At 34.6% G+C, this 27767-nt stretch overlaps 4 protein-coding genes and 1 pseudogene across 5 annotated transcripts in view; 1 reads left to right on the top strand and 4 right to left on the bottom strand.

Moving 5' to 3' along the window:
- Positions 1 to 424: 424 nt before the first annotated feature.
- mEFTs (elongation factor Ts, mitochondrial) lies at positions 425 to 2789 on the bottom strand. The gene is made up of 4 exons (XM_068284378.1): positions 2688 to 2789; positions 2273 to 2547; positions 1218 to 1466; positions 425 to 1034 (listed from the first exon to the last, which is right to left on the bottom strand). The coding sequence occupies exons 2-4, from the start codon at positions 2459 to 2461 to the stop codon at positions 501 to 503; spliced, it is 972 nt and encodes a 323-aa protein (XP_068140479.1). The 5' UTR covers positions 2462 to 2547; positions 2688 to 2789; the 3' UTR covers positions 425 to 500.
- Dhc36C (Dynein heavy chain at 36C) overlaps positions 2340 to 27767 on the top strand; it is a 57291-nt gene continuing 31863 nt past the window's right edge. For both annotated transcript variants that reach the window (XR_011031719.1, XM_068284376.1), the window contains exons 1-3: positions 2340 to 2939; positions 3000 to 3550; positions 3616 to 3840. Coding sequence is in view for 1 of the 2 variants with exons in the window: in XM_068284376.1 (XP_068140477.1) it covers positions 3003 to 3550; positions 3616 to 3840 (773 nt within the window). In the remaining variant the exon portion in view is untranslated. The remainder of the gene's footprint in view (positions 2940 to 2999; positions 3551 to 3615; positions 3841 to 27767) is intronic.
- Positions 4508 to 5233, bottom strand: LOC137572966 (uncharacterized; annotated as a pseudogene).
- LOC137572965 (uncharacterized) lies at positions 5726 to 6700 on the bottom strand. The gene is made up of 4 exons (XM_068284828.1): positions 6642 to 6700; positions 6166 to 6310; positions 5942 to 6109; positions 5726 to 5881 (listed from the first exon to the last, which is right to left on the bottom strand). The coding sequence occupies exons 1-4, from the start codon at positions 6698 to 6700 to the stop codon at positions 5726 to 5728; spliced, it is 528 nt and encodes a 175-aa protein (XP_068140929.1).
- Positions 23856 to 27508, bottom strand: LOC137572634 (uncharacterized). Its single transcript, XM_068284381.1, has 5 exons — positions 27485 to 27508; positions 27289 to 27417; positions 24294 to 24449; positions 24071 to 24238; positions 23856 to 24011 (listed from the first exon to the last, which is right to left on the bottom strand). Exons 1-5 carry the CDS (start codon positions 27506 to 27508, stop codon positions 23856 to 23858), a joined length of 633 nt encoding a protein of 210 aa, XP_068140482.1.

Here is a 27767-nt window from a genome sequence, read left to right as displayed (position 1 = left end):
ACAAGCTCATCTGCATTTGCCGCATTCGCTGGCTATAAAAGAATGACCAATTATTTTAAATTCACACCAGCCACTAGAGGGTGGGACTTTCAACTACAAACAAAAAAAGAAAAGATAAAACTGGATCCGGTCAAGGCAGTTTATTACAGCACCTAACTACCACCTGTTTGGGTCTGAATGTGTACTACCAAGAGATATTGCATGACATGCGGGCTTTTAGAACAACAAACACATATTCCATAAACAGTTCATTCTACTCCGAATGTGGTAAGTACATATACATATGTATGTACATATGTCAGTATATTCTTTTTTTTTTTTTTTATTATTATGTTGCCTGTTGCTGCCACCACCAGACTGAAAGGCGGTCAAGCGTGATTCCCTGTGTTCAGGTATGTACAATTTTGAAACATGACTCATTGCGTTTATATTGTTCTTGGGGGTTTAACATGCAAATTTTTTGTTTTATTTCGACCGAAATTATTGTTTAGATAATGTTTCTAATTGCTACTTTGTTGCTCTTTAGCCTTGGTAATCTCATCGAGATGTCGTTCCGTTTGCTCGCCACACTCAAATCGATGATAGTCAATAATATCTATGGCTTGTTCTTTAAGAACTTCTCCCACTGTCTTGTCGGCATCTAGTAGATATTCCTGATGGATTAAACATGGCTCCTCATCCTTATTTTCAGATGGCTTATCCTTATCGTATTCACCAATTTTTTTGGGCTTCATGCCGACAATTTGCTGACAAATGCTTTTATTGAATTCAATATCCTGCAGTCTGTGCTCCGAACGATAGGCCATAATGGCACCATATTTTCCCACTTGTGTGATATCTTCGGTGGTGCTGACATTTGTGGGTGCCGGATGGGCATAGCCGGCCAAACGTACACCGTTGTCCACCTTAAAGCAAAGGGCACGACGTATTGAGGCATTCTCCCCAACGGCCCCGATCAACAGGGCCAAATGATCGGCCAAAATTCGACCCTCGACTGTGGGAAGATTCTTTAGGGCATCTGCCTCGAAGCCAAGCTGAAAAATATACATCAAAAGAGAACATTTAGTTGTATATCTTAAGGATTATAAAGCGAAACTAAAAGAATGGCATAATTGGCAGCAGTTTACATACAAATGTTGTCTATTAAACTGACCTCGACTATATCTATTACAACGAACTTGATAGAGCCTAAAACATTTCGGTTATTTTGTACTCACCTTCCACAAATCACCATCGAATTCAGTCATCTCTGTATAACACAAACATATACGAGCAACATGATCGACAAAACGTTTGAATGTGTCATTGCGTGCCACAAAATCTGTTTCACAATTCAATTCGACCATGGCACCGCGATTTCCCCGGATCAGAACACCAATCAGACCCTGAGTTGTGACTCGATCGGCAACTTTGGTAGCCTTTGTCCAGCCCATCGTTTGAGCTTCCTCATTTAACCATTTTTCAGCCTGAAAATATTAGAATGAACATTTTCTTTAGAGAATTGTTATAGAATTTGCATGATCGAAACCTGACCAGTAGCTTTCAATCGCTTTGAAAGTGATTTTAAATGTGATGACTGTAAGTCTTTCATCCATAAGAGTTTCCCCTTTTTTTCCAATAGCTTCCTCATCCAAAAGTTCTAATGTAAGCTATTGGGGACACCTTAAAAGGTATAAGCTTGTAGTTCCCTATTTTAAAAGGTCTTAGCTAGTTACAAGATAAGTCAGTAGTTTAAAGTTTACAGTCATTATCAATCTGCGTGAACCATTTTCCTCTTTTGAAAGGTCTAAGTCTAAGTGGTTGCCTTCTCCAGAAAGCCTGTCGTTCCTTCTTTCACCATAATGTTTAAGCCATTCATTTCCACTTTAAGGGTCAGTCAGAAATTTATTTAACCAGAAGAAAGGGGTCTTTCCGTGCTAGTTTCTTTCTCTAAAAGGGCTAAGCCCACCTCACCTTCTCTGGAAAGGTCGACACCAGTTGCTGACTCTTCTAGAAGTTTTAAACTAGTATTTTCCTCCTTTAAAATATTTTTTGTCTTGGTGGAAGTCAAGTTGTCAATAAATATATTTTGGCCATGGTTCTTCCACTTTAAAAATAGAACATTGCCAATTTTAAAAATAACTAATAAGGAACTATTTAATTTGTGAGTAAATTACACCAGAAAATGTCAAATAAGATCCTTAATTTCAGTCCTTAACCTACCGAATTTTGTTCAAATTTAGTTAAAGATGAATTTTAAGAATCTCATCCATATGATTATCACGGCACTTACCGCATCGACGTCGTTCTGATGCAATTCCAAAGCCTTTTTACAATTGGCAAAGGTGTAACCTGTCTTCTTGCGCAACGCAGCCAAAGCGCTCTTCTCCAGGCCACCGCCACCCGATCCCGCTGCAGTGACCGCCATCAGCTGTTTGGTGGTCGTGTGCAACCGGCGCATGCCAAGCTTTTGTAGAAACATTGTGATTTATGGGAAAATTTGGAATTTTTTTTTATTTAGTTTTGTCGGATTGCTTCTCGAGTGCTAGGCAACTGTGAATGTTGTTTCTGATACGTAAACAATGTGGAAATATTTAGTATTGGAATAGAATTGAACAACGACTGGTAACAACGAACGGTAAGTCAGAAATTTAAGATTTATAATATTAAGGAAACTTAGGAAACATTGTCAACTTTTTTATACATACATTTATGTATAAACTTCAATATTTCTTCTTTTTTTTTTTTGTTGCACAATATATGAGAACAGCCGGCGTCAGCGTTGCCAGAGTGAGAGAATTTCAAGCAGCTGCTTACTTTAGGGCAACACTACATGTGTGCGCCACTAGTGTTGTATAACTAATAAAGCAGCACAGTGGCGCTCTAGGCTGGCAAACGGTTATTAGCCAATACAACAACCATTACTGTTGCTAACCGTTAGGCACACAAAAAACAACCGCGTATGTTTGAATATTTGCAAATGAACTGTTTCACTTATTCTCTTCTGTGTTTACCTTCAGATCATGCAGAATCGTCAAAATCCCAATCGGGATATGAGTATACCCAGTTTTTCATCCGCTTGCGGCTCTCGTCGCATCTGCGAGAAATCAAAAATGCTTTATAATCGTCCCAAACCGGATGTCCTTCAAAGTATTCTTCAATCGAAAGCAAATCCAGAATACAAATCGCGTCGTCTTTGGTATGAACTGAACATGCCCGAATGTGCCAGCCGTTTATTAGATGGTAGAATGCTATCCGATCTGCCAGATAATATACTCTATTCGAAAAAGGCCCGCATTGCCAAGCGAAAAAAAGGAGCATCCAATTTAGATGACGATCGCAAGGGTAAAGGTAATTACATGGTCATGCGCATGGAACGTGAACATTTCCGAGCCAAATTGGTCGAGCTAATACTTCATATGGATGATGATCAGGATGTTGAGGTGAACGTTCAATGTGAAGTTCCGTTTCCCGATAAGGATGAGAAGGAAACATTGCGCTATTATTACTACATTAAACATGGCATCGATACCATACACGTCTCATCGCTTAACAATAAGATCTTAAAGAGGTAAGATATAACGAAAAGAATCAAGTGATACAATCAACTCATCGGGAATTTTCGCTTTTATAAAGGATTACCAATTTGGTGCCTGCATTTCTTAACAAATGGGAAGCTGCTTTGAGTGAAAACATTGCTGAAATACGAGCCGATTATGTTTTTGCCATGAAGAAGGCCGTTGTGGATTTTGTTTTGCGTAATACCAAACTGGATCACCTGACCAAAGAAGGTTCGAGTCACAAAATCGAGACGCCTGCTCGAAAGGAAGTCGAACTACTCGCAAATCATTGGCGATATCGGTAAGTTGAAGAACTTATCTGGGGGTGGTCTATCTCTCATTTAAGTTTACTTTGCAATACCTTTTTAAGTTGGCAAAACCATGCTGACAACCATATAAAGATGATTCAGACAAAAACTAAAATCATAAAGCATTAGCTGCAAAGTATGCAACACTAAAATTGGCGCTTTCTCTGCAGATTTCACTTGTCAAATCGAAGTGAAAATGTTATGAATACCATTAATCTATACCAACGATGGTAGACAGAATTATATCTCTCATGATTGTTCCTGTTAGTAGACTATTAAAAAACTCTTTCGTCACCCTGTTAAAATGGGACTTTAAATGGACTTTCACTGGAGTTAGCGATATGTCTTATGATCTTACCGAAACATTTGTTGTAGGAACTTTATATAGATTTACTTTCAAAGTCAACTACTTGTATGTTCGATTTAGAGTTACTTACGAAGCGGTTTTCTCCAAAATCAGTGTAATCTAATTCCATAGCACAAACGTAAAGTGTGCTATGTATTACTTTGAGCTTAAAATTTTTTTAATTTCATTTGTTTAAATTATAATTTTATGAAAGTAGTGTCTGCAGTTTAGTATTCTTTATTTGATTCCCAAAACCAATTAGACATAACTTTATAATTATAAATTTAGTAAATAATGTCTTTAGTAAATGACTTTCAAGTTATGGTCACATATGCTCGGACATCAGCTCGATTCTTGCCATATGCATACCAACTAGTGTAGCCAGCATAATCTCCCTCAGGAAACGGCAAAATCTCAGTTAATTGCTGATTCATAAATTCAATTGATATCTTATCCACAATAATATCGTGCTGGAAATTAATGAGTTTTATACACATTTTAGTTGGGTTTTTTGCTCCAATTGAAAAAAACTTACACTGTACGGACAACTGTGGTTCATATTGGAATGACCAGAGATGAAACTGTAGAAATATTTGATCAAAGGATTATTATTTCTCGAGGACAAATACTTGCATGCATCTACAGTTATATTGTACAGAAACGGTTTATAGCCATTTAATCGTTTCAGTAGAGATACGTTGACCTACAATGGAGACTTTTACTTAATTGAATATATTCTATGTTTAATATGAACACAACTTAGACCTTACAGAAATATTTGTTATAGGAACTTTAAAAGATTAACTTTTAAAGCCATGTACTTGTAGCTTCGATTAACTGCCTTTATTCGACAGTATTCAAAGTCGGCAAACGATTTGTCGAGTGGAATGCATTTCAAATTCGTAAATTCGACCCGCGAAGTGATCTTGAAGAATAAATAAAATCTCTTTCACCTGAGCAGTACAAATTTGAATAGTTACCTGTACAATTCGATAGGCAGCAAGGACAAATGCGATAACAACCGGATATTTCAAATACATTTTCACTTCTATGGGCAATAAACCATAAGCCATGAGCTTTTAACTCTGAATCAAAATAATTATACGAGCAAATGGCTTTAATACACAAAAATATGAATATAATGGCAATATAATGTCCAGCAACAAATGACTATTGAAGCGAGACTTCCTTAATTATTGAATAAACTAATCATTGGTAGCCAAAAAGGAAATTATTTGAAATTTTTTTGATTTTATTTCAACTTATGCAAATTTTAAAGATGACAAGAGGTATCCAGAAGTATCCTGTCCGATGAGGTCTAAAGAAGACCACCAAACACCACATCAATTCCGTTAAACTGGAGATCCCATTTTGATGAAAAAGATCAGACTCACTTTAGCAACTAAATTGATTAACAATTGGTTACACCGTAGTATGCTGACAGGACACTTTCTGTAGTTAGGTCTGGCAAAACATAAGGTGAAATTTTAAAAAACATTTTATTTTAAAATGTAACTTTAACTCCTAATCATCTAACTTATGGTGACAAATACTCGGACATCAGCTCGATTCTTGCCGTATGCATACCAACTAGTGTAGGCGGCATAATCTCCCTCAGGAAACGGCAAAATTTCAGTTAATTGATGATTCAAAAAATCAATTGATACCTTATCAACAATAAGATCGTGCTGGAAATGAAGTTTTATAATCATTTAAATTAAGTTTTTTCTCCAATTCATAAAACTTACACTGTATGGACAACTGTGGTTCATATTGGAATGATCAGAGATGAAACTGTAGAAATATTTGATCAAAGGATTCTTATTTTTCGAGGACAAGAACTTGCATGCATCGAAAGTTACATTGTACAGAAACGGCTTATAGCCATTTAATCGTTTCAGTAGAGATACGTTTACCTGCAAAGGACAAAAACTTAAGAAATATTGTTAAATTTTAATACGATTTGGCTTACCGTAACATTTGTAATTGGTACTTGGAACAGTTTTATTTTTAATGATACATATTTGAAAGACCGATTGACAGACTTGATCCGACAGTAATCAAAGTCTGCAAATTTTTCGTCTAGAGGAATGCATTTCAAATTCGTAAGTTCGACCCTGGAAGTGATCTTTAAAAATGGCTTAGATTTGTTTAAATTTGTAAATTTCAATAGTTACCTGAACAATTTGATACGCAGTAAGAATAATTGCCACCAGAACCGAATACTTGAAACACATTTTTTCTACTGCCAGAAGTCATTAACCTTCCATTCATTGGTCGAGCTATATCGTTCAAGTGCTTTTTAATGAAGATTACATTTTAATTAAAGTTATAATGCAAAATAAACGACCAAATCGATTTTTAGGAAGTGCCAGTTTTATCATATCATTTGTCATAGTTATCTAACCTTCAAAGAATACCTGCTAGTTCCCAACCCAATTGGGTTACTGGTTCTTTTTCAAGCTGTGTAAGGTGACCTGGTTAACCTGAGAACGACTCCAAGTCATGTCAGCTTGGACATATAAATCTGGTTTGGCAGAGATAGTGCCACTCGAACTTTGGATATCCGGAGGGAGACAGTTCCGATTAGCAAAAAATTTTTAACTCACATACTTTTGGCCTATTAAGAAATGGAATATGTTTGTAAAGCACAGAATGAGACGATTCAGATCCCATAAAGTATATGTGTTCTTGATTAGCATGAGTAGCTGAGTCGATATAGCCATGTCTGTCTGTTCGTCCGTCGGTGCGTATGCGTTTTACTTAGCCATCTTAAGAGCACTTATAACCCAGGTAAGATAAAGTATAAAAATCATCAAGATCGGACCACTATATAAAATAGTTTTTTTATATTATCACTTTGAAATTTCCTTTGCGTCATTATTGGATATCCCAAAATTTGAATCTGATCGGATAAATAGAAGCATGAGACTTTTAAAACGCATTGGTTGGACTAAGAGGATTGCTTAAGGGCTTAATGGGCCGTTTGAAACTGTTATATGCATTACATATTAATTTAACAGATAATCCATTACTTACCTTATATATATTTTTCCAGTATATTTTCTTTTTGTATTAATTTGTATTACGTTTTTCCTCAAACCGCAAAACAAAATTCTCTTACTCTTAAATATTGCTGTATTTTATTTTCTATTTTATTTTATATTTTGATAATAATACATAGATGTTATCAATTTATTCTCTTCCCCGATCTTCCTCGATTAGAATTTCTACACTTTTATAGACTTACCTTACAATTAGTGTCAAAGCAACATTGATGATATGACGCAAAATACATGGGAATAAATATGTTAATATTGTATTTAACGTATTAAGATTTTATAAATTAAAAAGAAACTTTTAAGAATTTAAAAATAACATCGAATTGATCCAACTTTTCTGAGAGTTCCCTCTCCCCATGACAGCACCAAATGCACTAGTGATGGGCTATACAAATCACTTGAATGAAAACTTTTACTGTCTTCCTTTTTATTGAGTAAAGTAAGTTCATTTACTAGGTTTTTCACTTAATAACTTAATTGTTAATTATTTTCTAAGGTGTCTAAATTAAATATACACATATCCAGCATAATAGAATTCAGAAATCATGGTGAAATCAACTGGTTAGTCATTTCAGTTTAGCTTTTTATCTAGATGTTAGCTTAACTTTGATTGCAGTGTGAGCAAAAGTAAACTCCGAAATTAATGAATAAGTGATTCAGTGAGCTAGTGAGTGAGTCCAAAAAGAACATATTCACTCACAAAAGGGAGTCGTTCACTTTTCTTAAATTTAGTGATGTTACAAGCGAAACAACATTCATACACAGCTTCCTATGAAGCTTATATTACCGCAAGAGGCATTGCCCGAACAGTGAAAAATAGTACTACCTTGAAAAAATATATCAGACAGACCTCATTAATGCAGAGGTCGTAACCGATTGGAACAATAAAAAGCAACACCAGCAACTACAAATGTATGTACATAAATTCAAAAACTTGAAGTAATTGATAAGAAGGCTTTTAGCCACATTAGGAGACAGAAAAAGACAATTTTTTTAAGTATTAGTTATAGCATGAAAATAGCATTTTAAAATTCAATTAGAATTGCTTATTGGTTATAACCTGAATGGGTTACAAAGATATTTCTTTGATTAGGGTTAATCATCTAACTTATGGTCACAAATACTCGGACATCAGCTCGTTTCTTGCCATATGCATACCAACTAGTGTAGCCAGCATAATCCCCCTCAGGAAACGGCAAAGTCTCAGTTAATTGACGATTTAGAAATTCAATTGATAAGTTATCCACAATCAGATCGTGCTGAAAAATAGAAAGGATGAGTGTTTTTTTGTGTTTTCCTTTTCTTTAGCTATTTACTCACGTTATATGGACAAGTGTGATTTATATTGGAAACATCAGAAATGAAACCATAGAAATATTTAATTAGAGGATTATTAAAATTCGTAGCCATCTTGCATCCATCGAAGGTGACGTTATACAGAAATGGTTTATAGCCATTTAATCGTTTTAGTATTGACACATTAATCTAAGATTCATAGGCATTAGCAATGTTTCTATAAATATTATTGTGTTACGATCTTACCGAAACATTTGTTATAGGGACTTTGAACAAATTAACTTTTAAAGTCATGTACTTGTAAGTTCGATTCACTGCCTTTATTCGACAGTATTCAAAGTCTGCAAACGATTTGTCGAGAGGAATGCATTTCAAATTCGTAAGTTCGACACGCGAAGTGATCTTGACAAATAAATAAAATCTCTTTCACGTAAGAAGTACAAGTTTGAATAGTTACCTGAACAATTCGATAGGCAGCAAAGACAAATGCGAGTATAACCGAATACTTGAAATCCATTTTCACTACTGTGGGCAATCAAAGACTTTTCATTTATTCGTTGAACCATAAACTTTTTAATTTTATACAAAACAGATAATGACATTTCCGTAAAAAAAGCAATTATCGACAAATACGCACTTTGAGCTCTTGTTGAAGCAATTGCTTTAGTCATTGTGTGATCTAATCATAGCAAGTTTCAAATTACAATATTTAATGGACAAGTGTGACTTAAATTGGAATGATTGGAAACAAAACTGTAGAAATAATTAATCAAAGGATTCTTATTTCTCGACAACATAAACTTGCATCCATCGAAAGTGATGTTGTTTATAAAGGATTTGTGTCCATTCAATCGTCTTTTAATCAAAGTAATTATCTGAGCTAATGGCTTTAATTCCTAACAATAATGATATAATAATATACCACAACGAAATGGTAATACCTGCATATCCATTAATGGTAACTAATGAATCGTTTTTATTTTTTCACAATAAGTAAGTTACATATATGAATCCGAAAAGTAAGCTATGTACATATGTTAGATGTTGGGATTTTTATACCCTTGCAAAAAGGGTATATTAATTTTGGTCAGAAGTGTGCAACGCATAGAACGAAGCATCTCCGACCATACAAAGTATATATTCTTGATCAGCACGACGAGACGAGTTCAACTAGCCATGTCCGTCCGTCCGTCCGTCCGTCCGTCCGTCCGTCTGGATCAACGCAAACTCCTCCTAGACCGTAAGAGCTACAGAGCTGAAATTTTGCACGTAGGCTTGTATATACTGCAGGCGTTGTATATCTCGGATTCAGCCGGATCGGACCACTATATCATATAGCTCCCATACAAACCCCAAAGTCACGAACAGTGACTTTTCTCAATAACTTCGTTATTTTCTATGCTATTATCGTGAAACTTAATATTAGAGAGTTTACTACGCCTATAAGCGACTATGCCAAATTTGATCAAGATCGGGTGACTATATCATATAGCTTCCATACAAACGGCCAAGTCACAAACAGTGACTTTCTCAATAACTTCGTTATTTTCTATGCTATTATCGTGAAACTTAATATTAGAGAGTTTACTACGCCTATAAGCGACTATGCCAAATTTGATCAAGATCGGGTGACTATATCATATAGCTCCCATACAAACGGCCAAGTCACGAACAGTGACTTTCTCAATAACTTCGTTATTTTCTGAGCTATTGTCGTGAAACTTAATATTAGAGAGTTTACTACGCCTATAAGCGACTATGCCAAATTTGATCAAGATCGGGTGACTATATAATATAGCTCCCATACAAACGGCCAAGTCACGAACAGTGACTTTCTCAATACCTTCGTTATTTTCTGAGCTATTGTCGTGAAACTTAATATTAGAGAGTTTACTACGCCTATAAGCGACTATGCCAAATTTGATCAAGATCAGGTGACTATATCATATAGCTCCCATAGGAACGATTGGTCGAAAACAGTGACTTTTGTAAATAACTTCGTTACTTTTAACGCGATTGCTTTTAAATTAAACATTTCTTAATTTAATATATATGTTAATGACTGTGCCGAATTTGATAAAGATCGGGTGACTATATCATATAGCTCCCATAGGAACGATCGGTGGAAAACAGTGACTTTGATCAATATCTTCGTTATTTCCTATGATTGTAGGCCTTTCTTTCTCAAGCTTAAGCCTTTTTAGATAAAACGTTCTTCCACATTGATGGCTAATAGGTAAGGATGGAGTTACCAAAAAAGTTGGTATACAAACTTTGACGCGGTCGAAGTTAGCCCCGGCCCTCTGGTTTTTGGATAAGTTTTATTTGTACAGATTTTTAATAAGACAAATTTAAAGTTAGACGAAAATATTAATGTAGCAACTGCCAATTATAATTTCTTAAGAAATGGTCGCATAGACTCGGACATCAGCTCGATTCTTGCCATATGCGTACCAACTAGTGTAGACAGCATAATCTCCCTCAGGAAACGGCAAAATTTCCGTCAATTGATGATTCAAGAATCCCGTTGATACTTTGTCCACAATTAGATCGTGCTAAAAAATAGTGAGGATACATCATTTTTTGATTTCGTTCTTCTGCCTACTAAAAATTACTTACATTATATGGGCAAGTGTGATTAATATTGGAATGATTAGCAATAAAACTGTAGAAATATTGAATAAGAGGATTGTTAAATCTCGAAACCATCTTGCATCCATCGAAGGTGACGTTATACAGAAATGGCTTATAGCCATTTAATCGTTTTAGTATTGATACATTTAACTAAAATTGAGACATGCACTTAGTATTTACGTTACATAAATGTGTTCAAATCTCACCGAAAAATTTGTTATGGGAACTTTAAAAAGATTGACTTTTAAAGTCAAGTACTTGTAAGTTCGATTCACTGCCTTTATTCGACAGTATTCAAAGTCTGCAAACGATTTGTCGAGTGGAATGCATTTCAAATTCGTAAGTTCGACCCGCGAAGTGATCTTTAAGAATTATTGAGGTTTTTGATTTAGCTGGGTACTAATTATAAGGACTCGACTGTATTTACCTGAACAAATTGAAAGGCAATAAGGAGAAATGCGAATACAACCGAATACTTGAAATACATTTCACCTTCTGTTACCAATAAATTACATGTCATTCACTCGTTCAGACGTCAACTGTTTAGATTAAAATAATTACTTTGATTATGTTGCTTTTAAGCCTAACTATGCGAATCGATTAATGGTTCAATATTCTGGTCCAAAATGGAAATATCTGCATACCCATTTAGGGTAACTATTGAAGCGATATTTTCTTAATTATATGCGATCTATTTATGGAAAGCCGTAAAGTATGCAACGATGAATATCGAGCGTTCGTTTAGGTTAGGTTTAGGTTAAGTTGTTAAGTATTATGATCAAATATATATGTACATATTTCTTGTCTTGACAAAGTTTAAACGGGACGTTTTATTATAAATTAAAATTTTGATCTCTTGAGATGTAGAATTTATAACTTTTTATTTTAAATTTAGTATAAATTTCAAATAGTTTTTTTCATGAGACCCAATTTCTAATGCGATAAGTTATCAAAATAGCTCTTCCTATAGATCCTCCACAAATGAAAAATAGTGCTTTGAAATAGCTGCAAATTTTTGATTGATATACCACTTGGCCTCAACTAAATAATCTCCAGTGGGAAGGGGAAATCTTAGGTAAGCCTCGGGTCTTAAATTCCAGCCTTGGACAAACACAATTCCCTAGAAGTCAAAATAATATAAAATATTACCCAAGCTATAGTCTTGATTCTTACCTCATAAGGACATGAATGATTGAGGTTCGTAAAACGTAGGACATCGCCTAATAAAACGAAAGCAATCGGATTATAAGCCTTTCGTAAATATCGACAAATATCAATATCTATTTTATATAGCCATGGCTTATATCCATTTGCTCTCTTAAACAGTTCCATTTCTACTCGCATCATTTTGGCCGTCTCGACTAAAGTTGCGTTAAAATTTAGGGTAACAACATCCCTTTTAACTGCTTTTAAACGACATTGGTGTATCTGAATAATACTTAGATTGATATCCTCGCACTTGTAATTCGTAAATTTTATAATAACGGCATCCTAAATAAATTAGAGAGTTATGTATATACTTATTGATTTATTTATACATATTTTATATATTTACATTTAATGAAATATTTTGAACAAACCAAATTGTTTTAAATATTTTCAAGAGAAAAAATGAACTTTGAAATCATCATGACCATTTTGACTGACTAGAAGTTGTGTAAAAATAAGTGCATAAAATGTTTTTCATACTAAGTGAACTTTTCGCTTGATTGCATTTTAATTGGATTTGATTGCTTAAAGCAGAGATTTTAAATGGCTTTGTCATGTAAATTACCAACCAAAATTTTAATTGACAACATTTAAATGTACAACTCAAACGAACTGATCGACAGTTTAAGGTACGACTAGTAAATATTATCCAAAAGTTGTTTGCTTTGTTTTATTTTCCTTTACTTCAAATATTAAGTCTAATCCACTAAAATTAAAAAATAGTACAAACAAATGGCCCATTTGACAGCAAGCCCGGGCCTGTTACAAATAACCCTAAGTAAAGTTCGTGTGTACCCCAACCCACTTCGGCCTAATGGCAAAGGCATATGACATATATAAACAAAAATTAACTTAACGAAATAAAAAAATATCAAAGTAATAAGAAAAAAACTGTTTTTGTACAGATTCTTATTTGTTTTGATAAAACTCATATAGAGGAGACCAAACACAAGATCCATACTACAATATTGGGCGGACTAATGAAGTATAAAGTACTTTGGTAGTGTATGGATCCTTGAACTCCTTCGACCAACACTTTATACAGCCAAGAACACTCTTAGCCCTACTAACAGTAGTCGATATATGCTGATTAAAACTAAGTTAGTGGTATATTAAGATCCCCAAATCTTTAACAACCAAAGAAGTGTTATTAATTCTTAATTGTTTAACAAGTATCTAGCTAATCTACAAATAGACATTTATTTAGAACATTTTGGCAATAAGTTAGCATTCAGGTCTGCTTGCATGGTGTGGTATGAAAGAGAGTCTTCAATGCGATTAGCAATTTTTACATCATCAGCATACATAAGAATTTGAAAAGTAAAGGACCAAGGTAACTGCCCTGTGAGACTCCCGATTCAACACAAATGAACTTAGAAACAGGGGACCTAAAAAAAGAACCATCTGCATCCTATTGCTTCTATTGCTTACTTAACCGAACCCTTAAAAATTATTAAGTATATCTGTTATTATTTTTTTATTTGTATTTTTATATTTTATCTTTAATCCCTTTTACCATTTTTAATAAGAAAAAAGAATCCAAAATAGATCGATCTTATAAATCCTCCACAAAAGAAAAATAATATTTTGAAATAATTGTAAGTTTTTGATTGATATACCACTTGACTTCAACTAAATATTCGCCAGTGGGAAAAGGAAATCGTAAGTAAGTTTCTGGTTTTAGATACCAGCCTTGCACAAACACAAGTCCCTAGGAACAAAAATTATTTATAATATTAGAATTTACATGTGATGTAGCCCCGATTCTTACCTCATATGGACATGAGTGATTAAAATTGGAATATCGTAAGACATCACCAACTAAAAAAGTAAACATTGGATTATAAGATTTTCGTAAATATCGACAGGCATCTATGTCGATTTTGTATAGCCATGGCTTGTATCCATTTGCTCTCTTGAATAGTTCGACTTCTATTCGAATCTTTTGGAATGACTTCAGTAATGTTGCATTGAAATTTAGGGCAACAACATCCCTTTTCATTGCTTTTAATCGACATTGGTGTATTTGAAGCATACTTGTATTGAGATTCTCACACTTGAGATTTGTAAATTTCATAATTACTGCGTCCTGCAACAATTATTGAATGATTTAAGATGAATTAAAGTAAGTAGAAATACTTACAGTTAATGCAGCATTTTGAATTAGCCAAATAGCCAACGATGTTTTGAACAGAAAACTCAACTTTAAGGCCATGATTGTTTCGACATACTAGAAATTATGCGAAATGAAGTTTACAAAAACTTTTTGAACGCTAATCATCGTCTCGTATGGGTTGGCAAACTAATTGTAGTATAATTTGTGGTTTAAATGGCTTAGTTATGTTTCGGGAATTTAAAATAGTTTTCAAGTTGGCTAGTTTTAAAAATGTCTGCCTTTAAATTGGAAACACGTGAAATTTAACTATAAACCCAGATATAAATATCCCAAAGAGTTTCAACTGTTTGATGAATTCCAAAAGTTGTAAATTTAAATGTATCTGAATGCCTTCGGAAATTCTCCCCCTTAAAACTATGCTCTCATGTTATTAATTTACTTATCACGTTTCAAATGATACCTTCATCTTACAAACTAGAGCTGATGCATAACGAGGTCGGGCTAACTTTTACAGCTCCGGATGTTGAATACCATTGCAATTTTCGTTTGGTTTTTCCTTACTGGAAAAAACATTTTATATAAAAAGACTGAACGGCCTACAATCTTAGGCTGCAGTATTGCGACGCATGTGGCATGCTACTTAAGCGTTTGTTTATATGACAGCTATATAATATAGTTATCCGATCTTGATCAAAGTTGACACAGTCATTAGTTGACAACAGCTTAGAAAATACCGAAGTTATACATATATATATCTTACATATATATATCTTAATCAAATTGGGGACAGACAAATAGAGGAATTTTAAACTGACAAATGTTAAATTTCATGACAAAAGCTCAGTCACTGTTCGTGACTTTGCCGTTGTATGAGAGCTATATGATATAGTGGTCCGATCCGGCTGAGTCCGAGATATACATACAAACCGTGTAGTATTCAAGCCTTCATGCAATACTCAACTCTGTAGCTTTAACGATCGAGGATGAGTTCCCGTCGATCCAGAAGCAAATATGTAGGACCGTTACTGGCAATCCCACTTTTCTCTTTTAAATTTTTTTAAACATTATTTAGTATGCATTTGTCACATAATTATTCGATTAGTATAGTTTTCGAGCAGCAACGAGGAACACACCCTGTGGTCACAACTTGACGCCAAAAAACTCTCGTTAATGACCTCAATTGTTTGTCATCGATATCAATAATAACTTTTAAATTGTGAACCTCAGCACTGGTTTAATATAATCGACCGCTTTTCGTCTCTTGATCCATTCCCTCATATATATGTGAGGTTAACATTATATTTGTAGTAGTTTATTGTACATAATAATATTAACTGAAATGTTTAAATTGAGGTGTAGTACATATTTCTTTTAGAATAATAATTGATTTCATAACTGCCGAACGCTCTCGTAACCCGTTTATCTCTTGCCCGTTCTCGACGACGACTTTCCTTCGACTCACTCTCTTCGATGCCTCTGCCTCTCAGCTGCTACACGACTCGAAAATAGGGGCAATCTCAGATCAGTGTGCCCATCTCGTCTTTACACTCGGCCCTCCTGATAATCGTCTTCTGACTCAGAAGACAGCAACTCGTCGTTCTCAGCCACATATCGCCAAAGTCTCATATAGTCCACGCTCGTAGTTGTCATCCTTGGCCCTTCACCATTGGTCGCTTTCTTTACATCGTACCGGCCGTTGCGCTTAGCTTTGATCACTTCATAGGGTCCCAAAAACTGACTTGCCAATTTACGGCCCGCTACAAACTGCGTTCTCTTTATAGCTACCAAATCGCCAACTTGGTAGATAGCTTCGCCTTTCCTGTTCTTATCATAGTTCCTCTTGTAAGTCGCCTGCGCCTTCTCTATATTAATCTTAGCCTCTTGTCTTAGCTTTTGACGCTCGTCGTTGAACTGATCTACTTGTTCCTCCTGTAATATATCCAGCAAACGGTCATCTATATGGTTACGCATTTTCGTTCCAAACAGGACTTCAAAAGGTGACATTTTCGTTGAAGAATGCATCGTTGTATTAATAGCCTTCTGTACTTGAGAAACCGCTTTATACCATTTCGTGGGTTCATCTGCTGATATTTTTGCGATAATAGACAGGATACAACGGTTAACTCGTTCGATTTGGCCATTGCCCCTTGCTACTCCTGTGGTTGACAGTACATGCTCTACATCGTTTGATCGAAGGAATTCTTTAAAAGCGTTTGATGTGAAGGCCACCCCTCTGTCACTTATGATCCTCTCGGGAAATCCAAAAATGTCTGTCCATTCGTTGAGTCTTTTAATTACTTCTTCCTGACCTGTGGACTTCGTTGGAAACAACCATACAAATTTCGAAAAACCATCTACCATTGCCAAAATGAATTTGTACTGCTTGGAGGTGCTGTCCATGGGTCCTAGATGATCCAAATGTAAAGTATGTAGCGGTGTGTCTCCTTTGGTTATACAATGCAAATATCCTTCTTTTTTACCCAGCTGTTTATTATGAACTATACATTTTATGCAGTTTGCAACCAATCTTGATACTTTACTTTCTAAATGCGGTATCCAGTACTGTTGGTCGATAGCGTGCATTGTCTTGCGCGTCGAAAAATGTCCAACCTCGTGCGATCGTTGTATTATCTCACGTTCCATTAGCTTTGGAACAACCAATAACTCATTACCTTCAACTTCTTTGAATAGCAAACCACCTTTCACGTTGAAGCTTTTGTATGGTTGCTGCTTTAGTAACTCTATAATCGCGATAATATGATCATCTGTCTGCTGTGCCTTCTTTAAACGCGCTGTTATTTCATCTTTTACTACTAAGCACGACTGCGGGTAACGGCTTAAACAGTCCACGTGCTGCATCTTTACTGCTGATCGGTGCTCCACGTTCAAATTGAAATACAATATCCACTGCGCAACCTCCCTTGGGATGTCCAGCTTTGACGTAGTTTGCTTAAATGCAATGCAGTCTGTCACCAATTTCACCGGGATCCCTAGCAAATAATGTCGAAATTTTTTTAACGCCATATATGCTGCCTTGACTTCAAGAATGTAGCTATGCCTCTTCGAATCTGCTTCAGATGCTTTCTTACTCCAAAAATAAATCGGATGTAAATTGTTGTCAAATAGCTGAAGTAGTACTGCTCCAAATCCGTCTTTTGAAGCATCCGTGTGCAACTCGGTTGGTGCCTCGCGAGAATAGAGGTGTAACACTGGTTCGTTTATTATCGCCGTCTTCAATTGCTGCAACGCCTGAAGCTCGCTTGGACCCATAATAAACTTAACATCTTTTTTTCAGCAACTTGGTAAGAGGTCTTGCTATCTGCGCATACTGAGGAATAAACTTTCTGAAGAATCCGGTTAAACCAAGAAATGCCTGAATCGATTTGACGTTTGTGGGAATTCCGAAACGACTGATCGCCATCGTCTTATCTTTACCGGGCCAAATCTTTCCATCTTCAATTTCGTGACCTAGAAAGCTTATGCGTTTTTGCAAAAAACTACATTTTCCCCATTTTATTTTTAAATCATACTTTGCTGCAGTTTTTAATACCAATTTGGTTTTGTTTAGACACTCGTTTGCTGACTTAGCATATACTATAATGTCATCCATATATAATTGCATTATATTCTTGTTAATCAGATCCTGAAATATGTGGTTAACGAAACGAATGAATGAAGCAGGAGAATTACGAAATCCAAATGGCGCTCTATTAAACTCGTATAATCCTTCTCTAGTAATAAACGCTGTATATGATTTGCTAGATTCCTCTATGGGCACATGGAAGAATCCATTTTCCAAATCCATAATCGTATAAAAGCTTGCAGTCTGCAATTTCTCAAGCACTTCATCCATTAAAGGAACTGGAAAGCAGTCTTCCAAGACCATGCTATTTAGCTTCCTGTAATCTACACAAACCCGCAAAGTATTGTCTTTCTTCTTTACGACTACAACTCTGCTAGCAACATTCGAAGTGGATTTGCGCACTATTCCGTTTTCTTCCCACTCATCAACTTGATTTTTAACCGCTTCCGCTTCTGGTGCCGACAAACGACTGGGTGACTGCCTAAATGGGATTATTGCGCCATCTGGTACAATTTTCAACTCAATAGGACAATTTACCTTCTCTGCATCATTCAGCTCAAAGCTATCCTGTATCAACGCTTCGACTTGCTTTTGATATTGCGGTGGGGCCGAATAACTACATGAGATGTCAAAAACATTGTACCAATTGTCAGCATATTCTTCTTGCGATTTGGTGTCTTCAACCAGGCTCATAAATGTATATCCACGCTCATCGATCGATACTCTAAACTTCTCCACAAAGTCGTATCCCAAAATAACGTCACAGTCCATAGTGTTGCTCTCCACTACCAAGAATTTTTGCTGCGTCTTTAGGTTATCCACGATGACTTCTGTCTCGAAAAAGCTTTTTGCTTTTGTTTGGCTTCTGCCTAGGCCGCAGAGCATTAAGAAACTTTCTTTTAAATCAATCTTACCCAAGTATTTTAGAAAAGAGTTCTTTACAATAGTGACATCTGAGCCCGTATCGATCAAACCGTCAACATTTACGCCATTCAACGACACCGACTTGACGCGTTTTTGTATATTTATTTTACGAACAGCTGATAACTTTCTGGGGCAATTAGTTGAAATATGTCCACTTTCATTACAACTAAAACATTTTCTATCCGCGCTATTACAGTCTTTACGCTTGTGCTCACTGGAACCGCAATTAAAACAATATTCTTTCTTTTTAATGTTTTCCACTTTTGCAATAGACGTGATTTTTCGATTGTTTTTCTCAATATTATCAAATTTTTTTACATGCTCGAATACACCATATTGCTCTTTTAATTCTTTTAGCGATTTGCAATTGTACATTGAGAACTTGAACTCGCTTTTAATATTAAGCCCATCAACTATGTACCGTATAACCGCCGCGTCTTCGATTTTTCCAGCACTAGCAATTTTTCTCATATTCAGCATATATTCGTGAAACGATTCACCACTGTGCATTTTACGATCGCGTAGCTGTTGATGTAGGTCAGCGCTACTCAAATTTGACTCGAACTCATAACACAACATTTGTCTCAAACTCTGAAAATCACTCACTGTTTCTGACTCGAGATATAACTGTGCCGCACCACTCATTTTATTTCTCGCTTGCACATACATCTGCTTGTCTGTGAGCTCGTAAGCTTCGGCATTCTGTTCAAAGTTCTCAAACCATTTCTCTACCGGTACATTGTAACCGTCAAACACACATACAACTTTTTCGAAATGCTCAGGGTTTATTTTGACTTCTGCATACTTTCTCTCATCTGCTTCGATTTTAAGAGAAAACATTTGTATTAACTGTTGCATCTTTATATCTAGATCTCTGGGATCACTTTTTTCTACGTCACTAACTTCTTTCACTTCCATATTATTTTTTATCGATTCTTCATCTTCCACTAAACCGAACGTTTCGTTCAAGGTCTTCTTTTCAACAATCTTCTTTTCGTTTTTCGACTTCGCTGGTGTGCGCAATGGTGGCGACATTTCGGTTTTTCGCGACTTCGTGGCGCCGACTGATCGACTATTCGAGAACGATTTCTTAGAAAAAGCTACCGCGCACTACTGGAATTTTCACAACTGTACAACTTTTATTTGGATGTTTTGTACCAACTTTTACAAAATCAACCGCAACTTTACAACTTTATTGTTTTTTTTTTTTTTAAATTCCAGCACAACCGCATTTACATTTTTCTAAGAACTTTCTCCACATTACACATGCACTAACACACACAAAACCGGCGAGCCCCCAAATGTGAGGTTAACATTATATTTGTAGTAGTTTATTGTACATAATAATATTAACTGAAATGTTTAAATTGAGGTGTAGTACATATTTCTTTTAGAATAATAATTGATTTCATAACTGCCGAACGCTCTCGTAACCCGTTTATCTCTTGCCCGTTCTCGACGACGACTTTCCTTCGACTCACTCTCTTCGATGCCTCTGCCTCTCAGCTGCTACACGACTCGAAAATAGGGGCAATCTCAGATCAGTGTGCCCATCTCGTCTTTACATATATATGAATGTATTATTTTATATGGTCGGAGATGCTTTCGTCTTTTTGTAAGGGTATAAAAACTATAGCAGCAAACATGAAACAAACAATTCGAGCCTGAGTTTTTGAGAATTTTCTTTTGTTTCAGACCCAAATTAGGTTCAAGTTGCTCTTTTAAAATGATTTTTTTTTTTATTCAATCCCATTCACCTTTAAAAATATCATTGAATTAAAAAACGGTGATAATCCAATATGTACTCTTACTATAGTAGATCCTCCACAAACGTGAAATAGGCTTTGGCAATCCCTCCCAATTTTTGATTGACATACCATTTTAGCTCAGCTAAATAGTCGCCAGTGGGAAAAGGAAACCGTAAGTAAGCCTCTGGTCGTAGATACCAGCCTTGCACAAAAACAAGTCCCTAGGAACAAAAATTATTATTATAATATTACAATTTCCATCTGCATAGTTCCAATTCTTACCTCATATGGACATGAGTGATTAAAATTTGAATATCGTAGAATTTCGCCAACTAAAGCTAAAGCAATCGGATTATAACCTTTTCGGAAAAATCGACAGACATCTATATCTATTTTATATAGCCAGGGCTTGTATCCATTTGCCCTCTTAAATAGTGCCGCTTCTACTCGTATCTTTTTGGCCGACTCCAGTAGTGTTGCATTGAAATTGAGGGTGACAACATCCCTTTTCACTGCCTTTAAACGACATTGGTGCATTTGAACGATACTTGGATTGATATCCTCGCATTTATAATTTGTAAATTTCATAATTACACCTTCCTACAGAAATTTTAAAATTATTTAAGTTGAATTAATTGAATAATTAAACTGTAAATACTTACAGTAAATGAATCATTTTTAAGAAGCCAAAAAGCCACAAATATTTCAATGAGAAAAACAAACTTTAGGGTCATCATGACTCCTTTGACATACTAGAAGTTTTGCAAAACAAAATCAATAAAACATTTTTAATCTCAAATTATCTTCTCATATGAATTGGCAAACTAAACGAGCAAAATAAAAGCAGGAAAGCAGCATTTTGCGATTTAAATCACCTTTAATGGTTTAGGAAGTTCAAAAAAGTAAATAATTTTAAAAGGCTCAATTCATAGCTTTTAGTTCCTAATACATATATAGGAATATCTCAGAAGCTATAACAAATTAATGGAATCTAAAACTGTCCCTTTTGGATTGCAGCTTCAGATTTCAGCTAAAAGCCCTTATGACTTCTGTAAACTCTGCGTTTTGTAAGTTTAAATTTGTGATTTCAAAAGCCATTTCTAGATTCGTTAACAATTATTCTGGATTTTCTTACTGATCAACGTCAACTCTTAAGGCCCACCTAGTGACTTTTAACTAGGGGTAGACTCTATCTGAGTATATACTAAGTCTACAAAAGGTAGCTCTATTTCGTATAGTCTTTGGAAAGTAGATTGTGAGTATGTGTCGCCACTTGCTATTGCCATTTTCCATATTCTCTAAAGTATATGTATATAAAGTAATACTAATTATGCAATACGCTTGCACGAATGGAACCAAACGTTAATAGACTTTATTATCTGATTTTAGTAGTTTCCGTTCGTACAGGAATTTTAGTTCATTATAATCAGTGGCGGACGCTGATTTTAAAGTCAGTTGGAGTTACAATATGAATCAACACGAAGTAACATAGGTAAGTTGTTAATATGTTTCGCTTTTTAGTGGAACGAAAATAACGTCTTAAATTTGTGATACATCATTGGACTTTTTACGGCGTTTAAATGAGAGTTTATGGTGGGCCCATGTATCCAATTCAACTTTACCAGCGGCTGAAACGTTGCCTAGTCTTTTTCTAGGCTTTAATTTGTTTCTGACAGTTTAGCCTAACTAAGATGGTAGAATCTTGGAAAATGTGGATTTAAAAATGTTGCATAGCTATAGCCATTACGATTAAGTATTCATTTTATCAAACTGCTTGAGCAAAATAATCGATTATTGCGTATCAAATGATTAATAGTGCCATTAAATCAGTTTGTATTTGTTATAAAACTCTGTGCTGTTTTTTTCAGCTAGTTTACTAATAGTTTGTAGGAAAAATATGTGATACGAAAGTAAATTTTTTGTCCATGTCGCGACAAATTTTAATTGAAATTTTTCTTTTAAAAGGTTTTTTTCTTTAATGTGCTTTTAGATCTTCCACAAATGTAAAATAGTATTTTGCAATAGCTGCAAATTTTTGATTGACATACCACTTTGATTCAATTAAATAGTCGCCAGTGGGAAAGGGTAGTAGTAGATAAGCCTCGGGCCTCAAAACCCAGTCTTGCAGAAAGACTAGTCCCTAGAAACAAAAATATACTGAAATATTTCTGTTGCTAATGTCTGGATTGTTACCTGATATGGACAAGAATGGTTTAAGTTGGTAAATCGAAAGCCTTCGCCGATTAAAGCTATAGCAATTGGATTGTAAGCCTTTAGTCAACGTCAACTTTATACAGCCATGGCTTATATCCATTTGCCTTCTTCAATAGTGCCGCTTCTACTCGTATCTTTTGGGCCAAGACGAGTAAAGTTGCATTAAAATGCAGGGTAACAACATCTCTTTTCAATGCTTTTAAGCGACATTGGTGTACCTGAAGGATGGTTGGATTGATATCCTCGCACTTGTAATTCGTAAATTTCATAATTGCAGCGTCCTTAAAAAATTTACCAACGATTAAAATTTACTTAAAATAAATGCTAAATTACTTACATTGAATGAAGTCTTTTGAGCAAGCCAAATTGCCCCAAATATTTTGAACAGAAAAACGACCTTTAGAACCAACATAGCTCTTATAACAAGCTACAAGTTATGCAAACTGGGGTTATTTGAAAATGTTTAATCGTAAATGATCTTTTCGTTTGAGCTAACACACTAAACGAACAAAATAAAAGCAGGAAATCATCACTTTGTAATTAAAGTAACTTTTAATGTGGGTTTTCAGTTTGAAAATACTGAATGAAATTATACATTTTACATACCGTAAAAAAAATTAAAAGAAATCGCGTAATAGTTTCTAATATATTTTTTAAAATTAACAAAATTGGCATTAACACTAACTAGATGACAGAGGGGACTCTATCATCTGAAGAAAAAACCCGTATGCTACATGTCCAATCATTTTACATATTACCTTTTGTCACCTTTGTTTTGACTTCCTTTTCTATTCTATCTATGTGAAGCCATTCGCGATTTCTACTAAGCTACAATCTTTAATTTTTTTTATTGAAGCATTTTCCACGCAACTTGATCTAAGATATTGTAGCATAGACTCGAACGTCGGCGCGTTGCCTACCATATGCATACCAGGTAGTGTAGACGGCATGATCTCCAGGGGGAATTGGTAAAACATCGACAACAAGATGATTAATATATCCTATGGCCACCTTCTCCACAATCAGATCGTGCTGCAAAAATATTGTGTTTTCATATTGCTGGCAATATTTTCACTAAGGAGAATACTCACATCATATGGGCAAGTATGATTCATATTGGTATACCCAGTAATAAATCCGTAGAAATAATTATACAAAGGATTTTTAGATTTAGACGACATAAACTTGCATGCGTCGGCAGTGAAATTGTACAGAGTCGGCTTATAACCATTATATCGTTTATAAGTGGCTAGATTTATCTAAAATTGTTAACATTGTGACACCATTTTGTTGTTTTTAATTTGTGCTACTTACCGTAACATTCGAAACTGGAACTTGGAATAGTTTAACTCTAACCGATACATACTTAAACGATCGATTAATTGACTTAATGCGACAATATTCAAAATCTGCAAAATTCTTATCGAGTGAGACGCATTTCAAATTTGTCAATTCAATTCTCGAAGTGATCTTAAATAAGAGTTAGGAAATATATTTTAAATTTAGCCATTATTTAAATTGAATACCTGAACAATTTGATGTGCCAGAAGTACAGCTCCGATTATAATTGAATATTTTAAGCTCATGGTTGCTACTGAACTTTTTGAAAAGTCTTTTTCGATTTTCAACTGTCAACGTTTATCATAATTTCAGATTTGAACACGCAATGCTTTAATGACTTAATTATCTATCGATCGATTATCGGTTTTTTAAAATGACTTTATGACACATCCCGCTTCCACATTGAGCAACAGCGATATCTGTATTTCCTACACTGTTTTGAAACTATACCAATTTTTTAAACTCTCAAACTATTTATCTTTCCTGTGAACTGAAGAATTATGAGCTTCTATGGAAAATTATAAAAGCATAGCTGTAACAGATAAATGAAATATCTTTGAGCTAATATGTAGTTATAGAGGACTATTTTGAGATTTGGATTCTGGATTTAAAATATTTAAGTTCACACATTTAAGTTAGAGAAACATAGAACAAACTCATGATATAATGTTTTGTTAATTTTCACTGATAAATACTTCTTTTGAATACGGAAGTATGTAGTTTTGAACCTCGACTCTTTGGATTTCATATGTAAGTTGAAATAGCTGTAGTAAGAAATAGATAAACCCCAAACTTGGCCCATTCTTATTTTAAAGCAAATATTTTAATTTTTCAAATTATTTTCAAACTTCAAAACATTTCAATTTATTGAATGTTACAAATTTAAAGCGCTTATGATAGGGTAACATAAACTCGCACTTCGGCTCGTTTCTTTCCATATGCATACCAGTTAGAGTAGACGGCATGATATCCCTTAGGAACTGGTAAAACATTCACTAGTTGATGATTGAAAAAGTCAATTGTCACTCGATCAACAATCAGATCGTGCTGAAATAAATTTGATTAAAATGGGCGACTATACATTAAACAATAAAACTTACATCATATGGACATGTATGATTCATATTGGAGTGGGACGAAAAAAAACTGTAGAAATAATTAATCAAAGGATTTTTATTTGTAGACGCGAGAAATTTGCAGGCATCGACAGTGAAGTTATACATAGACGGTCTGTAGCCATTCCATCTTCTATAAGTGACTACATTTACCTAAAATGAAAGATTTTCATAGCCCTTTTTCAATATAATCAACTTAACAATCTCACCGAAGCATTTGTCACTGGCACTTGGAGTAGACTAATATTTAGAGAGGCATACTTGTAGGTTCGATTCACAGATTTAATCCTACAGTAGTCAAATGAAACAAACTCTTTATCGAATGACATGCACTTCAAATTTGTAAGTTCGACTCTTGAAGTGATCTTAAAGTAAAGTTACAGATTATTTCCCCTACAGTAGCCAAATATTTTACTAAGATTACCTGAACAACTTGATATGCCATTAGAATAGCTCCTATAGGAATCATATATTTGAGACACATTTTAACTGCAAATCAAACGCCCACTAAATGTTAACTAAAATAAATATTTTGTTTTTATATTTATTAACTGTTACCAACTCGTTCAACCGTACCATTTTAATTATCAATAGGAAACAGATCAAAGTTTTTGACAATACTAGATTTAAAATAGAATTGAAAACTGTTGTATATTTTTTTTTTTGCATAATTGAAGTTTGTTATTATCAGCTTACCACACCCCGCTGAAAACTATTCAATACGATTTCTAAGGTATACTTTTTGGCTTGCTTTTTAAATGTTGTCAGAATGGATTTGTTAAGAAGCTCCTATTACACAGGCCGACATGATTTTTGCTGACGTTAACTTGAGAGGTGTTCCTTACTAATTCGGGTACGCTGATTCTAACTGCATACTTGGTTTTTGTCCATCACGTCTAGATTTTGTGAAATCTGGAGATCTTTGGTTGGAAAATAGGCACCCAAAAGTATACTATTTAAAGTTTAAACAAAAAATTTCAACTTTTTTACGGATTTTAGAATATTTTGTGTAAGAAAATTAGTTCTTGTTTGCACATATAACTAATATACAATTTGTAAGACGCAGCAAATTCCCACAATTCTTTAAAATTTAAAAGCAGACAATTCTTGAAATCTCTATAGCATACTTTTTGGTTGAAATTTTACTCATTATAGAACTATATCCGGAGTGTAAGATATTATCCATTATAACAAAGAAATAACTCTTTGATATTTTGTAAATTCATTTTCAATCAAGCCTAATATATTAATAGGATAAAATAATAATGTTTTTAGTACAATATTATGCTTATATCATGGAAAAATATATTGCAAATTAGGTCATTTTGAATAATTTGAACGCATTTTTTTCGAAATCCTGACGTGATGGAGAAAAACTAAGTACAGGGCCGTGATTAGCAGCCCCCAATTACTATAGGAGACCTATTGAACTTCAAACACTTTTTCATGACCTCAAAAATGTCGGCCTGTGTTATTCGAAAAAATATTTCAAGTGGATCATAATTATCATAATGGTATTAGCAGCAGGTTGCAATCAGAGAGTTAAAGCCAAGTAACGTGGCCGAGTCACATTTTAAAGAGTAGATTGATGGTATCAATGCCAGGAGAACTCAATCGCAATTGGGCACACAAATTTATTAACTAATAAATAACTAAGAACTAACTTATCACGGAATATTGAAATAATAATAATTACTATCATCATAATTCCTTATTTAGTATTCCTCTGTTTTTAGTTATGGTCGAATAGGTCTAGTTAATAATAGTCAAGACTTTATTAGTTTAAACTTTAAAGCATAGTCGATTCTCAAACGATTCACTTTATTTCAAGATAGTGTAGCATAAACTCGAACATCGGCTCTTAGCTTTCCATATGCATACCAACTGGTGAATACGGCATAGTCTCCCTTGGGAATCGGTAAAACTGCCGTAGCCTGATGATTTAAAAATCCAATTGTCACCTTGTCTACAATCAAATCGTGCTGAAATTGAATTTAAAGTTAAAAGCGATTGATCTTTTTTTTAGTTAACTCAATTAAAAACACTCACGTCAAACGGACAGGTATGATTCATATTAGAGTGTTGAGAAATGAAACCATAGAAATAATTATGCAGAATGTTTTTATTTTTAGACGCCATAAACTTGCATGCATCGAAGGTAAAATTATACAGGGACGGTTTGTAGCCATTATATCGTTTATAAGTGCCTACATTTACCTAAAATAGAAATTTTTAAAAGCGTTTATAAAGATCAGTAAGAATAATTATTGGCTCTTACCGTAACATTTGTCACTGGAACTTGATGAAGTTTAATGTTTACAGAAAAATACTT

The sequence above is a fragment of the Drosophila tropicalis genome, unplaced genomic scaffold, assembly GCF_018151085.1.
Source record: "Drosophila tropicalis isolate 14030-0801.00 unplaced genomic scaffold, ASM1815108v1 contig_393, whole genome shotgun sequence".
In the NCBI taxonomy this organism is placed as follows: domain Eukaryota; kingdom Metazoa; phylum Arthropoda; class Insecta; order Diptera; family Drosophilidae; genus Drosophila; species Drosophila tropicalis.
Note: the sequence above shows the minus strand (reverse complement) of the source record. Positions and strands in the feature narration are given on the sequence as shown.

Bases quoted from the DNA above. Each gene is read 5' to 3' on its own strand.
- mEFTs (XM_068284378.1), bottom strand. From the start codon at position 2,461: ATGTTTCTACAAAAGCTTGGCATGCGCCGGTTGCACACGACCACCAAA. The intron at 1,467-2,272 runs GTAAGTGCCGTG...TAATATTTTCAG, and splicing joins ATCAGAACGACGTCGATGCG to GCTGAAAAATGGTTAAATGA. The intron at 1,035-1,217 runs GTGAGTACAAAA...TATATTTTTCAG, and splicing joins TCGATGGTGATTTGTGGAAG to CTTGGCTTCGAGGCAGATGC.
- LOC137572965 (XM_068284828.1), bottom strand. From the start codon at position 6,700: ATGACTTGGAGTCGTTCTCAGGTTAACCAGGTCACCTTACACAGCTTG. The intron at 6,110-6,165 runs GTAAGCCAAATC...TGTCCTTTGCAG, and splicing joins TACCAATTACAAATGTTACG to GTAAACGTATCTCTACTGAA. The intron at 5,882-5,941 runs GTAAGTTTTATG...CTTCATTTCCAG, and splicing joins ACCACAGTTGTCCATACAGT to CACGATCTTATTGTTGATAA.
- LOC137572634 (XM_068284381.1), bottom strand. From the start codon at position 27,508: ATGAATCATACCTGTCCGTTTGAC. The intron at 24,239-24,293 runs GTAAGTAGCACA...TAACAATTTTAG, and splicing joins TTCCAGTTTCGAATGTTACG to ATAAATCTAGCCACTTATAA. The intron at 24,012-24,070 runs GTGAGTATTCTC...ATATTTTTGCAG, and splicing joins ATCATACTTGCCCATATGAT to CACGATCTGATTGTGGAGAA.